This window comes from Achroia grisella, unplaced genomic scaffold (genome assembly GCF_030625045.1).
Source record: "Achroia grisella isolate CSIRO2021 unplaced genomic scaffold, CSIRO_AGI_Agris_v1 utg359, whole genome shotgun sequence".
NCBI classification, from domain to species: Eukaryota; Metazoa; Arthropoda; class Insecta; order Lepidoptera; family Pyralidae; genus Achroia; species Achroia grisella.
The window spans coordinates 250,243-265,762 of record NW_026712817.1 but is presented as its reverse complement, the minus strand read 5'-3'; the positions used below and the strand labels follow the sequence as shown (position 1 = coordinate 265,762).

Below are 15,520 nucleotides of genomic sequence, written 5' to 3'. Positions count from 1 at the left end.
CCTTTACTACATTATTGCAAAAAAAAATATAAAATGCAAATAAGTTAAACTTAACTGCACTGAAATAAATATAACGAAACTGAAATCTAAATAAATATTTAGACTGTACCTCCACCTACGTCTAAACCGGATTTTGTTTTTATATAAAATCAAAATGGTAATGGATAGGTCATGTTCAAATGATTTGTGCATACCGGGCACCTACACAAAAAACGTACATATGTATCCATTTTATATATACATATGTACTATTTTTTGTGTAATTTATGTTACTAATAACCCGGTGCTGCTTAGCGCAGTCTTTCACGATTTTATCAATTTTATTCATATAAACATAATACTTAACCGCTTTCCTATGGTTGTGGGTTCGATTCCTACCACGGTACAAATTTGTATTCATGAGTATGATTGCTTGTATCGATCTGGGTGTTTTCTATGTAAATTACAAATATATTAAAAAAAAAATGTATTTAAATATTCTCTCAGTTGTCTAGTACCTATAACACATTAGCTTAGCTTGGGACGAGATGGCGCTGTGTGAATTGTCTTGGATTATTATTATCCAATCAATAGCCAATCACTCAGAAAACGTATCTTTTAAACAGTGAAAGAATTTCTCATATCGGTGCAGTGGTTCCGGAGTTAACTTTCGTTATAATAAAACCAGCTTTCTCTTTTTATAATATTTGTATAAAGTATAATACATATATCTATATATATATACGTATATCACACGTTATAGTCGCAAAGACTGAACGGATTTCAGAGATTTTTAGCAATCAATTAATTTCTGTATTAATCCCAAAAATTTTTTGTAGATGTTGTGATGATGCATGACTTGCGTTCAAGAGAAACAAATGTCACTCGGATAGGTAAGCAGTTTGGTCGCCGAACAGTCAACACTAAGGCTTCTAAGCTTGATGATGCCTTGTTCAGAAGCGAACCACTTGTTGAAATATGGGTGTAGATTCAATAACAGTCGGAATTTGATCACCGATAGAGAAGGTCGTAACACTTCCAGTAGCGGAGGGCATACTTCCACATTGAATATTTGTGATCTCACATATACGGCGGTAGCGGAATTAAATAAAATAATATAAATCCATGGAGTAATGATATAGTTTTTTTTAATTGAATATTTGTGATATCACATATACTAATGGTAGCGGAATTAAATAAAATAATATAAATCCATGGAGCAATGATATAGATTTTTTTAATTGAATATTTGTGATATCACATATACTAATGGTAAATTAAATAAAATAATATAAATCCATGGAGTAATGATATAGATTTTTTTAATTGAATATTTGTGATCTCACATATACGGCGGTAGCGGAATTAAATAAAATAATATAAATCCATTGACTAACGATATATATAAAAAAACTATCATATAAATAACCGGCAAAATGTATTTACTGACTCATTTTTGTTGTTCCCAATTTCCTTATTAAGAATTTCTTCATAATCATATTACAATTAAGCACTTGAGATATTTATCTTTATAAGTAATAAGACTCGCGTCATCAGACACCTAAGTTCAACTAGATAACCGTTGTAGTCATCATAATCAATAAAATCATTACATTTTTTATTAGCAACGATTTCGCAAATTTCTAGTTGTAAATATAGTTATTTTTTAGTAGTAAATATAGCTTAAGGTATTACGGAAGAATGTAGAATTGTAATGTTGAAAGAATGTTTGAAATTGATCCAGTAGTTTTTGTGCTAGAAACATACAAAAATACAAATGTATCCTCGTTATAATATTAGTGTAGATGTAGATATCTAAATACATATATGTATGTATCCTAAATATTAGATAACTTAAAACAAATGAGGTTTATATTACGGCTGGCATTTTCTTTACGTGACACATCTTAATAATTTTTCAAAGCTGATATTTTTCTAAAAATATATACTGTTGTAGTAATAAGAAAGAAGACTAGGTAAACGGAGAAAATATATTAATAATAGAGAACTAACATATTGACAACAGAAAGAATGAATTGAAGTATCAAAAAACAAGAATGTAATATAAAAGAACTATAAATTCAAATACAAATTTAGAAATAAAATAAAATACATATCTGATTAGCCAGTTACAACATATACCAAAATACTTTATCCTTAAACCAGTTAAATACCATAACATGCCATTATCATCAGTGTGATAGCATTATACTAAGATCAGCCACTGATAAACGGAGTCCTTCGACTATAACAAGAACTTGCGTCATAATCATAAGTACATACACAACTAACAAATTACGTCTTACAAACGTTTACAGGAAAGCAAGTTTATTTTTCTTTGTATAATTAAACGATGAGAGAAGTTACGACTTGCGAGATAATTGTAGCCGCGAAAACATGCAATACATTCATTCTATCTCTGACTATTGTCAACTTTAGTCTCTTGTTAGTCATGTTACCGAGACTAAAAATTCGTCGTCTATTTGGTTGGCCATGGTGGTCTAGCGGTTTAGCACACCGCTTTACTTTCCTATGGTCGCGGATTCGACTCTTCGTACAGTGGAAACATTTGTATTCTTGAGTATGATTATTTGGTCTTTGGTCATCCTAACCAAGTACTGTATTGGTCTGGATGAAACATTTACAAAACCATGTATTGTGACAGTTTATATCAGTTGTCTACTCCTACCCATAACTTACTCCATCCAACAGAAATATTCACTTAAACCGTTAAAATATATTTCAACCACGGTTACCGATTATTTTTCAATCGAGTACAGAACCAAGGAACTAACAGCGCATGAACCTATTAAACAAAAGATCATAAAATATTTAAACACATTATATTGAGCCAAATCAAGTTCTCACGTGCGCACGAACCATTTGAAATGAGTATTGATATCACATAAAGGTATAGAAACTGAAGACAATGCCGATGATGACTAATGTACTAAATAATGCCAACAATTAGATATACATTTTTTACTGTTCTAAAGTTGGCCACAACTGGTCTTTACATCTTTATCAGACGCAACAAAGGATAACTTCAAAAAGTATTCCAAACCCACGAAAGGACTTATACATCAGCAATACTGAGCTCTTATCTGACGGATTCTATACTACTTCAGAGTAAGGACACCTCGTTCTAACCTCGACTCAGGACTGGCGATCAATTGCATGAGTAAGACGATAATTATAATGAAGAATAACTACTATAATTTGCTGATAAGGAATAATAATAATATCTCAGGACAATTCACATAATGCCATCTAGTCCCAAGCTAAGCAGAGCTTGTGTTATGGGTACTAGACATCTGATATAAATACATTTTTTTAAATAAATACATATTACACAGAAAACACCCAGACCGATACAAACAATTATACTCATGAATACAAATGTTTGTACCGTGTGAGGAATCGAATCCGCGACCATCGGATAGTAAAGCGGTATGCAAAACAACTGGAATTGATTTCATACTCGAGTCACATTAGGTACAGCATGTAAGATACTTTAAGATGGAATCGAATACAGAACCCAGATACTAAAAGCGCATGAACTAGCCAATTAAACAAAAGATCATATTTGAACTCGACTTTATAATGTTAAGTTAAATTACAAGGTCTCACGTGTACATGAAACGTTTAAAACGAGGGTTTTCATATATTTTGCTTAATATAAGACAAGGTACAGAGGCAGAAGGCAATGACAGCGATGACTAACGTCTAAATAACGCGCACAGATATTATGTTGTTGCTGTATTCATGCTAATGATGGCAATACAAACTAATAAAGTAACTCATGCGTTTATGGTTGCCTAGTTAATAATCTTAAAAGATATTACTACCCATCCATATTCAGGTCTTATGGGGTAGTCAGAGAGATATTAGTTTCGTCTTTACGCACAATTCTTCTCCTTGAGACAACACACGAGCAACCTGGTTATACTAGGCTGAGCCAACTCCGATTCCTGCATATCTGGATTGATCCACTTTCATATAGTACATCTCTTATGTCATCAGACATCCTTTCTGCATGCTTAAACCAACGAAGCAAACCGTTCTCATATTTACATCAACACCATTTTACGAAGATATCACAATAATAATTATTTCTAACCGAACACACAATACCCAGGCCTCGATAATTTTAGTATATCGCGCATCGCCTTCCGATTGTTGCTAGTTCAATTCCCTTGACTTTGACGTCTCGGTGCAAACATTTGAATTCATGTTTATTATTTACAAAAATATGTATTTAAGTAATTATATCAGTTGTCTAGTACCCATAACACAAGCTCCGTTTAGCTTGCGGTACTAGATGACGCTGTGTAGATTGTCCAGGCTTATTCTTAGTTATAAAAATACTTTTTGTATCTAAATGGTAAACAGTTCGGTAATACCCCTTTATGAACTGCCCATATTTATAAAAGTATCTTGGTACATCAAAGATTCTACATTTTCTACAATGGGTGTTAAAATAGCATCATCGATATATATACATACGTGAGAAAGACAGACACGATTGGAGACTTCCTTTTACTGTAAATATAGAGGGAAGTCAAGAGCATCGTAAAAATAGAAAAATAGGTTACCTCCAGCCCAACAACAAGCCGATTTTAATATAGTAACCTTAATATAGATCGTGGCACTAACAATAAACAATATTGTATTAGAGGGAACAATTACTACCTCGATTCAGACGCAGCTCGTGAATTGAAATCTGACAGACGTCAATATCAAGGTGTGTCAATTTATATTTCTGGATGATTCTCCGATGGAAATACTGATATTTATTTATTTAGCAGTAACAATATAAATTGTGTAGGATAACATAATATACAAGGTCTAACACATAATAGTAACTTAAACAGCAAATTCTGTTATGTTAGCAAGCACAGTGCAATAGGTCAACTGAAGCCTTTATGGTCATCATTATAATAATCATCTACGGAATAGTAGTAACACTTCTTTAATGCCCTCAATCTAGTTTTAAAGAACGTAAAATTGTAAATATTTTGATTCAATATAATAAAGTAAAAAAATAGTCCTAAAGACTACTAGACCCAGACTCGTCTAGGATAAAAAAATATTGCATTCAAGTAATGTACATATATTCGAACAGTCGTGAAGTTACAGCCAAAATAAGCTCTGGTAAGAGTCCTGGCGAATACATAGACTGATCGATAATTACATATAGGTATACAAATATATACAAGTTATTTAGTTAAATTAGTACATTTGACGTTATTAAAGTAAACAAGAACGCATGACGTCATGATTCACATCTTACACTGTTTAATAATATAACATTGAAATATGAATTTGGCAACCTCGCTGTTTCTGCTACGAGGAAAGGAAATTAAGAATTTGCATACACTTTGTTGGCGACTGTTGCCAGTTTCCATTAGGAGGGTCATCAGTTTGATAAAGGTCCACCTTCTATTCCAATAAAAGCTGATCACGTATACTATGTATCTATAAAATGTATTTTTTTTAATGGATTATAACGAAATTTTCATTCTGTACCATGATAAGATGAACACAAGATCAGGTCAGTTAACCCATTGTGAATTTATCATGATAGTTTCCAGGAAAAACCTTGTGGAGATTAACCTAACATTCCACATTTCTAGCAATAAAGCAACAGCCCCTAGACTCCCTCTAGATAACTGTTATCAGTTCCATCAGGATGATCATATGTTTGTTTGAAAATCCAATAAAAAGAAAACGTAAGACTGATGAAAGCTCAGGTAGAATAGAAGCTAATCACCTATAGCTAAGTATCTATAGTACATGTGAAATATTTCATTGAGAACTTTTCCAAACTTTTCCATTTATCAAGATGTAACTTCTGCGAGACGACCCTCGCTTTTATTTGGGTCAGTAGGAGTAATTTGTGTGCTCATACATCAATGTCGCGAAGTCTTAATTGAGAGAGAGACAAATACAAGTAAAGGCGATCAAAACGTATGCTCCACAATTACTACGCTCTGTATATTTTATACTCAGTTCCTCTTATTTAAAACATTGTCAAGGACCAAGTATATATTTTTAACTATTATTTTGTTTAGTCCTTTTCTTTCGTGGTATTCTCTTAATTAAAAAGAAAGTGACGAAGTAAAATTGCCACAGAATGACGCTGCAGTATGACGCTGTAATATGTTTAATATTTCTAGTTTTTCAAGCAATGATCACTGTGATAACTTTATATATTTTCACTCTCGGTTTTTCTTTGGAATGGCCATATTCAGAATTTTTCTTATACTTAATGACAACTCCATACTAATAAATACTTAGTAATATCATAAATGAGCGTGTCTGTGTTTGTTATCTTTTTACCACTAAACGATTATTCGAATCTTAGTGAAAACATATTTATTTATACCACAGTGGTGGTAAAATGGATTAATGGATGGATGGATTGTCTATTAAAAAATTCAGACGAACAACTAACATTTCTAACAAAAATGTGGGACACCGTTCTTCATCTACGCCTCTTGGTACTCTCGTTTGCATGCAGGCGTTTGAAATCGTGCAATTGCCAGGTCAAGTTCTTTACCCTAAAGTAGGACTCTTGTGACGTCATTGTTGCATGCATGTGCTAAATATAGCAGTGTTCAAGAGACCAGTGACCCAGTTCGAACAGGTCATACCCCCGCCCTTGAGGGGTAGAAACTATAATTTGTTGGTTGTTGAAAACAATCATACAAACCGTGAAGATATTGTCATATAAATAAATAATAAAGATTAGAATGAGATATAAGCTGAAACTTTTTCTAATGGTAAGTAGATTATATCTACAACATTACAGATCTTACGTTATCATGTGACACCGGTGATACCATCCATGTCTTTTCATTTTGAAGGACTAAGATGTAATGCCTCTTATCCTGTAACATCACTACCTTATCATAGATCATCACCGATGGACCGAATCACATCTTACACATTATTGTTGACTTACCCTTGTAGATTCTTCAATGGGGAGGGCCGGCCCATCGTAGTAACAATTTTTCTTCTTAAAAGGATTTTCAGTGTTGTTCCAACAGACGCCATGCCATATACAGTGGCCATCTGCTGCGGCTGTAGGAATCTAAAAGAAAAATACAATATACGATATTAATATACTACTAAATACAGACTTAATCAATAACAACAATTACATTCGAGATGAAGTTAAATAATTAAAAAATACATCACAAAATCTACTCATACTTCGTGAAGATACAGCATAACATATTAAAAAAAAGTCTTATGTAGTCATGTACTCACATGTAATGTCTGTGAGTGTAATAAGTGTGTGTATGTATGTCTTTATAAATATAATATTATTATTATTACCATAACATAATATATAAGCGTAGGTAATAAATCCACTTAGACTTATTAGTTGGGCTTATGTTATTAATAGGTAACATGTAATCTAATCTGGAAGCTTACTACTGGCACAGGTGGAATTATATCGAAATATTATTAATATTATAAAATACATGGAGAATTATATTCTTGAATATGAATAAATGTTAATATTGAAATTAGCAGCTAAATTTGTACTGTTACGATACATCGTTGTCTATATTAAAATGAACAAAACCGCATGCAGTTAGATCCAATAAAGAAATAGAAACGAGTATGTTAATTCTTCGCAAAATTACGGACCCAACATAAAGAAGAAATTAAATTAAATAATTGTAAATAAATACAATATACATATTTAAAAGATAACATAAAAAAAATATAAACAATTATGTACAAACAATAGTGTTTAAAGTTTATAAGGACATAGGCTATTTTTTAATGCGACAATACGATCGTAAGTTGTGAAAAGAGAAGATGAAAATTTGTATGGAACTATCGTCATTTTTAAAGCTACAAAGATAAAACTTTTTTCTTTGGCTTTTTGGGATAGGTTATTAAGTAAATATGTTTTTTTTTGGTTGGTCTCGGTTATAGCTAGTAAGTATAGATTAAATGACAATATAATAGGATACGTATAAAGTTATATGCAACCATTAACGGCAGTCGAGATTCATTCAGACTGGTTGACTGAACTTTGACTTATGTTTTTGAGAAATTCGTCCGGACAGCCGATGACTCACATCGCCGCTCTTCGACCGACGTCAAAACAATCCTTATCATTGTATTATGAAGTTAATCAGTGTCGAATGAATAACACTAATCTCATTAAACTAGTCTACAGTTGAGCGAGATAAGAATTTTTTAATTACGTTTTACTAGTCTACTGTAAATGGACACAGAAATGAACTGGCCGCGCAACAGCAGGGATCGGAGAATCTAACATTCTCTCAATTTAAAAGATGGACTAGCGGAAAGATTCGCAGACAGCGCCTGAGGTCTGATTCATAGGAGCATCATGAATTTAAAAGGAATACAAACAAACAAAAATTCATTCATTCAGCCATCAGATTGGACTACTGTATATAAAAAAGTATATTCCTAATTAGCAGTATTCAAAAAGAAGAAAAATAAACTAGTAACTATTATCTATTCTGTAATATGACTTACTGATGCGGAGTATTAATAATAATATGTTGTCGGTTGACATGATATATATTACAGATGATAATGAACTGACCAAATGTACATATATTGACTTTATGTAGGTACTAAATAACATAATCCGTCATAATCGTGAACGAGTGCTGCTTGTAGGGACTGATCTGCTCTTATCACTACGATTGATTTAATCTTATTGTGTATTTATATTTGACCCTAATAAATTAGTGCTGGTTGGTAGGCTGTATTCACACGTTCCGACTTGTAAATATGAACTTACAAGATCCTATAGACGATCCGATTGAACAAAGATTGAGTGCGTTGCGGTTTAAATGTTGATTGTCGCATGCCTAACTTTATTAATGTATGGTTACTTCGAACAACATTTATTTAAAAGAGCAACACGCAAGTTTGCTCATTTTGTGGTGAGCCTGCGTTGCGAATAAGTGGTAGAACAAAAAAAATGTGACTATTCAAAAGTGCTTATAACAAGTTTATTTGAAGAAAGATTATTTATATTTATACTTATTGCATTTGCCTTAAAAAAACTACGTGTAGTATTTTAAACGTGTATATGATATGATGATATTCGTATATATAAGTGAAATAATGCTGGCCTAAAATTGAATAATTGGTTACTTGTTTGTTGACTGAAGTATAAAACAAAAAGTTTTGTTATTCAATCATTATTCAATCAAACTTTGGTAATATGCGCATACGCAAACTTTGCATATGAAATAACTCTATGACGTCATTCCACGAATGCCGTATAATTTCAAGCCTCAACAAAAGTTAAGATATAAATACTCAGATTGTAGGTATATATAACAACTTGCGAATCGCCTCGACTTCTTGTTTGTTATATTTGTGAAAGAGGTTGTATAAGTATAATATATATGTATGTATTATACATACATACATATATACGGTAATACGTGAAGCTAAGACTTTGCACCTCTTTTTACGAATATTGCGCAGACGGACGAGTATGTTATTTCGCACACAGTTTATATAGAAGGATAATATATATTTTTTTAATTATGCACAAAAAATACCTCACATTAACTCAATAAAAAAACATTACATACTACCATGTGTTTGACTCACACGCGCATATATACTCCTTTCTTTATTGTCTGTGGTCAAATTAAGAATAGATTAATATTGTGTCTTTAATATTATTTATCTATAGTGTTACTGAATGTTAAATTAATTATGGAATTTCGACCACTAGGTGACCACTAGTACATATAAATTTAAAATAATAAATTGTCTAAATGACACTTAAAACTGTATCAAAATCCAATGCATGATTTAGAGGAAATAAGAGCGCCTTGGTAGTCTAATGGTTTAGCACATCAACTTACTTTGGATGGTAACGCGTTCGGAGTGCTGGAATAATATCACTCCACCTATAAAGAATTCTTTACTGTGCAGATTTTAAAAAATAAATTAAAAAAACTACTACTCCTTACTCAGAAAATTGTGCTGTGATATGTCTGCACTCCAAATGTAGGGTAATGCAAGGTGTCTGTCTGCTAGGGTCACCAGATCATTATGTTTATTATATGTTTCAATGTGTAGTTATGACTGATATTTATTTATATATGGTAGTATGTCGTAAATGTTTACTCTGTTATCCGCCTAGATTTATGTATATAATTATTATGTCGTCCAGCGTCGTGGCCATCACGACATACTCATATGCTGAGCGGAGACCTATTTGGTACTATGTAATTTATATAAACCAGTATGTCATTTAAAATTTAAAAATGATTTTTATTATTGTTATGTACCAAATAAATAATTTCTTCTTTCGATACAAACAATTCTACTCATAAATACAAATGTTTGTAACGCGGTAGTAAATGAACCCGCGATCATCAGAAGTAAAGCGTGTGCTAAACCGCTAGACCGCCGAGTCCGTCTATTATGGTAGACTATTTTATTTTTATTTCATGTAATTATTATTAAATATGTAATATATTACATTCATTATTTTTAATTGATAGTACATTATATCAATGTTTGTAGTGTTTATTAATTTTTTACTGTATCTTAGATATACAAAGTAGAGAAAGAAAAATTATGTACAAAGGTTATCAATAACACTATCCCAAGGTGGAATTAAAATAACGAGTACATTTTGTTCATAATCTGGCTTCGATATATTTTGTGAGCGAGCTTAATTATTTATTTAAATCTGAACGTAAATGTATTGAAGTATGTAATTACAAAAACTGAATAATACTTTCCTCGAGAGACTACAGCATGGGTTTTTCAAGCCACCTTCAACAACAAGAAAAGAAACCTTAACATACCCTATGTTAAAGTTTCTTACGGGTCGGCAACGCGCATGTGATACCCCTGGTGTTTCAGGCGTCCATAGGCTACGGTAACCGTTTACCATCAGATGGGCCGTAGGTATGCTTGTTTGCCACCTACGTGGTATAAAAAAATAAAAAAAAAACACATTTATTGGATGTTTTTTAAATCTATCTGTTTGTATTTATCTTTATATTTTGTGACTAATAATAATATACAGGGTACTCGAATTAATAATGAGCGTTTCAATCAAGAGGCCGCCACTAGTGTATGTTTCAATATTCCAGTTTGTAATGTCTAAGCGCTAAAACCTAGTCTGTCGTCGTCTTAAATAGCTTGTATAATTTTGGTTTAAACATATACAACAGTACTAAATATTGTTTCGAACATGTCCAAATTTGCACCAGATAGTGTTTTTGCGGGGACGACGTTTATCCTAGATGATGATGATAATAGTCATCAAATGTCTGCGTTACGAGCAGCTCTACCGTGGTCTGATTAATTTGGTATGTTAACGGTGTTTCCATTACCGGAGAGTTATTAGTTATATATCGTGATACTAATTGTTTGATATCGGTCGGGTTTGAACTCACGATCTCTTGGCTCTAAGTCGAATGTAAACCACAAGATCACGATAGTCTTATTTTTTGTAATGGATAAATACAAGAATATATGTATAACTGATATAACAATATTAGTTTTACTTTAGTCCTACAACATGATGGTGTTGATAGTGCTATTCATGCATATAGCTAACGGTTGCCATTACTCAGACGCTTGCCGTCACCTATTTTGCCATTCCAATTGCCTACATAAAAAAATTCCATCCAAAAGTTTCAACACACAGTAAATTCAAACATTTATATACATTATTCAGCATAGAACCGTTGATATGGGCCACAGGAATAATAAAGGTGCAATCCGGCTTGTTACACCGATATTGATGTTTTAGACATGATTTTAGAAAATGATAAATGGGAACGGTCAACGCATAAATGTAAAAATAATGTTTTGGTGGCGTAAAGTAGACGGCAATTGTCTCTATATCGCCCACTAGCTTCATCCATGTGAAATTTATAGCCTACTAGCTTTTAGTCGGAGCTTCGCTTTCATAACTTTATTACTGTCTGCTTGATGGCGCTGAAGTAGGAAAATGTTGATATTTTAAGATTTAACATCAAGCAACAAGTATAAGTGTGCGAGACAAGTAACCAGACGGTATAGCTAAATAAGGTCAAGATTTAGAACAAACTAGCGAGTCTTTGTTGTTCCCCTGCTTCTCCAATGTTGTTTAGTGTAGACGTGCTAAAATATTATTAGAGGCATTCTGTATTTGTTCGGGGTTCACGAACAATTAGTACGTGATATTAGTATTTTTTTAGTCCAAGCCTACATGTTTCTGTCGGCAAGTTATTATATGTACTTATATATATTATATATATTACACACACAATATACTCGTATAGAAGGGAAAGGGATTCTTAGTAATGTGGACTGATAAGTCCATTACTAGTAATGTACTATATCAGGTTCACCTCCACGCGGTGCCCCCTGGAAACCATCATGATAAATTTGGTGAAATGGTCACGATGGGCTAACTAACCTGACCTCATATTCATCTTATCATTCTCCACTGCTGCCCCGCCAGCGTGAACCGTTAGCGCATTCGATTGCAGCATTCCATTATCATCCATTAAAAAATATATATCGTACTAAAAACAATATTATTGTTATTTGGAAATTCCATGGTTGTGTTTTTTTTGTATACCAGTATACACCCTAATAATATATTACCTCCAAACCCTTTCGAGGACGAATCAATAAGCAGAACATTTTGTTGTCAGGTACACATATTTTAAACTCATTAATATTTTTTGTTGTTGTTTTGTTGTTTGTAAAGATACTATCTGTAATAGCTCATATATCTATTTGTGTTCTATTAGAAGGTCGTAATGTTTTTCAAACTTCGCCAAATTTTATTACTCAGTCTCTAAACGTATTTACAAGATTTATCATACACAGTAACTATTATAGCAGAACAATTTTTCATTTATACTCTTTGAATGAACCATTAAACGTATACAATGTTTATGTGGAAAGTAAACATTCCGAAGCAATTAGTCCTACAAAACAACTTGTTATTATAGTATAATATAGCCTTTAATGTGTTCAGATTAAAGTTTAAAATTGAAAGCGTTCTTCTCCCACTATTCTAGAACATTCTTATTGAAATATGCAATTTCAAAATCCCGCCAGCAGGAAGTCAAAAATATTACAGTTACTTACAGATAAAAAAATCTAAAAGTCCTATTTCTGGGTCATGAATGCAATATTCAAAATGGAATCGAACTGTTCTACGCATAAATATTTAAATTGTGAACATTGAACTTCAACCTCTATGGATTCTGACAGATAATAATAAGACGTGACACTGGCAAGCAAGCGTAACACAGAAGCCATTCGAGAGAAAAAAAAAATAAAGAGCCTTCACGAAACTTCTTAAAAATTCACGTAATATAACTATGTAAACAAATCAATTCAGAACGGCTACCGGTTTAACTCAATATTTTTGGATGTTTATAATTTCCAGGACGTTTGAAAATCATAAAGGAAACTTTATTGAATAAATCTTCATATAAAAACATGAAATATAATGACATAAAATTATCATTTTACTTCATTACATGATCGTATCGTAAAGGGAAAATTTCGTTTAATATTCTTTATTAATTGTTACACGCAAAGTTGGTGCGGGAAATATCAAATACTAAACCTAGTTCTATAGAGGTACTCTATATGAGGAATAGCATGTTATCTATCAATAAACCGTATATACATACTTTAAAAAAAAATTCTGCGAATCAGACGCATCATACTTTCACTTTGCAAGAAAAGAAACGCGCACAACGCAGATTTGCGAGATGTTATCAACAAAATATTATAATTAACATAAAATTGTTTTATTACTATATCAATTAAAATAGATTTATCAGTAATGTACCCGATGGCTAATTAGGGCATTATTATAATACCCTAACCACAAATAGATTACCGCAAAATAATACGTTTGTTTGTTTTATTGCACATTTATTATGAAATATATAGATAGGTGCATTGACATTGTATGTATATGTGTTATAATGGATTTACCCCTTAAAGGGATTACGCACTATAAACCTTTGAAAGTATAGTATAGGACATTCCAATACTATACTTTCAAAGGACGGAAAGGAATGGTGAAAAAGATGCAAGTTACAATTTCAAAACGGTATTAGTTAGTACACAAATCTTTTATATATAATTCGATTGATTCTACCAAAATAAACAATAAAACACTTGACGCAAAATCATTTCCATTAATCATAATTAAAATTCCTCGCTATTTGATACGGGTGACGAAATGCAGATATTTGTGTAAGAATTTATAAATAATGGGAAGAGATACAGAAAAAGAAAAGAGATGGCGCAACCGGAGGCTGTAAAGGTAAGATGAAGACTTGGTCATACACCGAATATGCAGCCTGTAGTCCTTCCGACTGCAGATTAACTATCGACTATATACATACACAGCACTATGGACATCTTGTGGACAACCAAGGGACTACTGGCGAATTGCAATTTTTTGTTTATTTAAAATAAAATAAATTTAGTTTTCTAATCTGTTTAAAAGTGCACTAAAGAATATATATATAAAACTTTAATTGTATTAGGTATACAATTTCTTATTACTGTAATATATAATGCGTTCGTTGCCTGTCATTCCGCTGCAATCACCCTTTAAAGCTGAACACAGAACACCCTAAATATAGCTTATAGAGTAAACCGATTAGCAGTAGAAATAGCTAAGACCGAGGTAGTAATTTCGCTGCCATTTCATTTCTTACCCTTCAAAGCATATAGAGCAAGCCGATTAGCGGCAGAAATAGCTGAGACCGAGGTACCTACGCAGACAATTCTATACTAAGTCTACCTCCATTGAATAAGATATTGTTGTCCTGCTTTTTGTATAGACGGTGCGTTGACCGCTAAATACACGGTCGAAATGTTGTTATATAGATTTTATATTTACTTGCCTCACAACCATTACTTTTAAATTCAATAGAATTTGCTCCATGAAATCTTTATTATTAGATACATCAATTAGATAGACAAAAAGCTTTATTTTTCCCAATTTACACAACATTACATTTTTTGTCCTGCAAAACTCCTGTGAGGTTTTTTCTGTAGGCAATTTGCTCTTAGTTACTAAGTATGCTATATTTATTGTGTTAAAATGAACACATAAAATACGGTATTCCTGTTTAGAGTATTTGTATATTTATTTATTGAAGATCCCAAACTCTAAGCCTAGCCAAAAAACACAGAGTAAGTGCTACTGCACTAGGACTTTACAGATCTATGCTAAATTATAAATAAAATTGTTATTTGTAGTTGTTCTTGATTATTGTATGTATTGCATAAATGGTTTATATAATTTATGCAAAAGAATTTATATGTACTTTGATCACTTATATCTTGAGACATTTCATTCAATATTTCATGCAATCTTAATTAACGCCGTATTTGGGTAGTTTCCGATAATATTTTAAAAATTAATCCATATAAACATGTTTACTGGTTTATAAAGGTATGAAAGGAACAGTTTCATTGTTACGGATAAGGTAATGCCCTTGTTCGACCCCGGGGTCAGCTTGAG

At 32.2% G+C, this 15,520-nt stretch overlaps 1 protein-coding gene across 4 annotated transcripts in view; it reads right to left on the bottom strand.

Annotated features, from left to right (window-relative positions):
- The window catches only part of LOC131843983 (NPC intracellular cholesterol transporter 1), a 61,807-nt gene that overhangs the window by 32,579 nt on the left and 13,708 nt on the right, over positions 1-15,520 (bottom strand). For all 4 annotated transcript variants that reach the window (XM_059192772.1, XM_059192771.1, XM_059192773.1 and 1 more), the window contains exon 2: positions 6,947-7,075. In XM_059192772.1, coding sequence (XP_059048755.1) covers positions 6,947-7,075 — 129 coding nt within the window. The remainder of the gene's footprint in view (positions 1-6,946; positions 7,076-15,520) is intronic.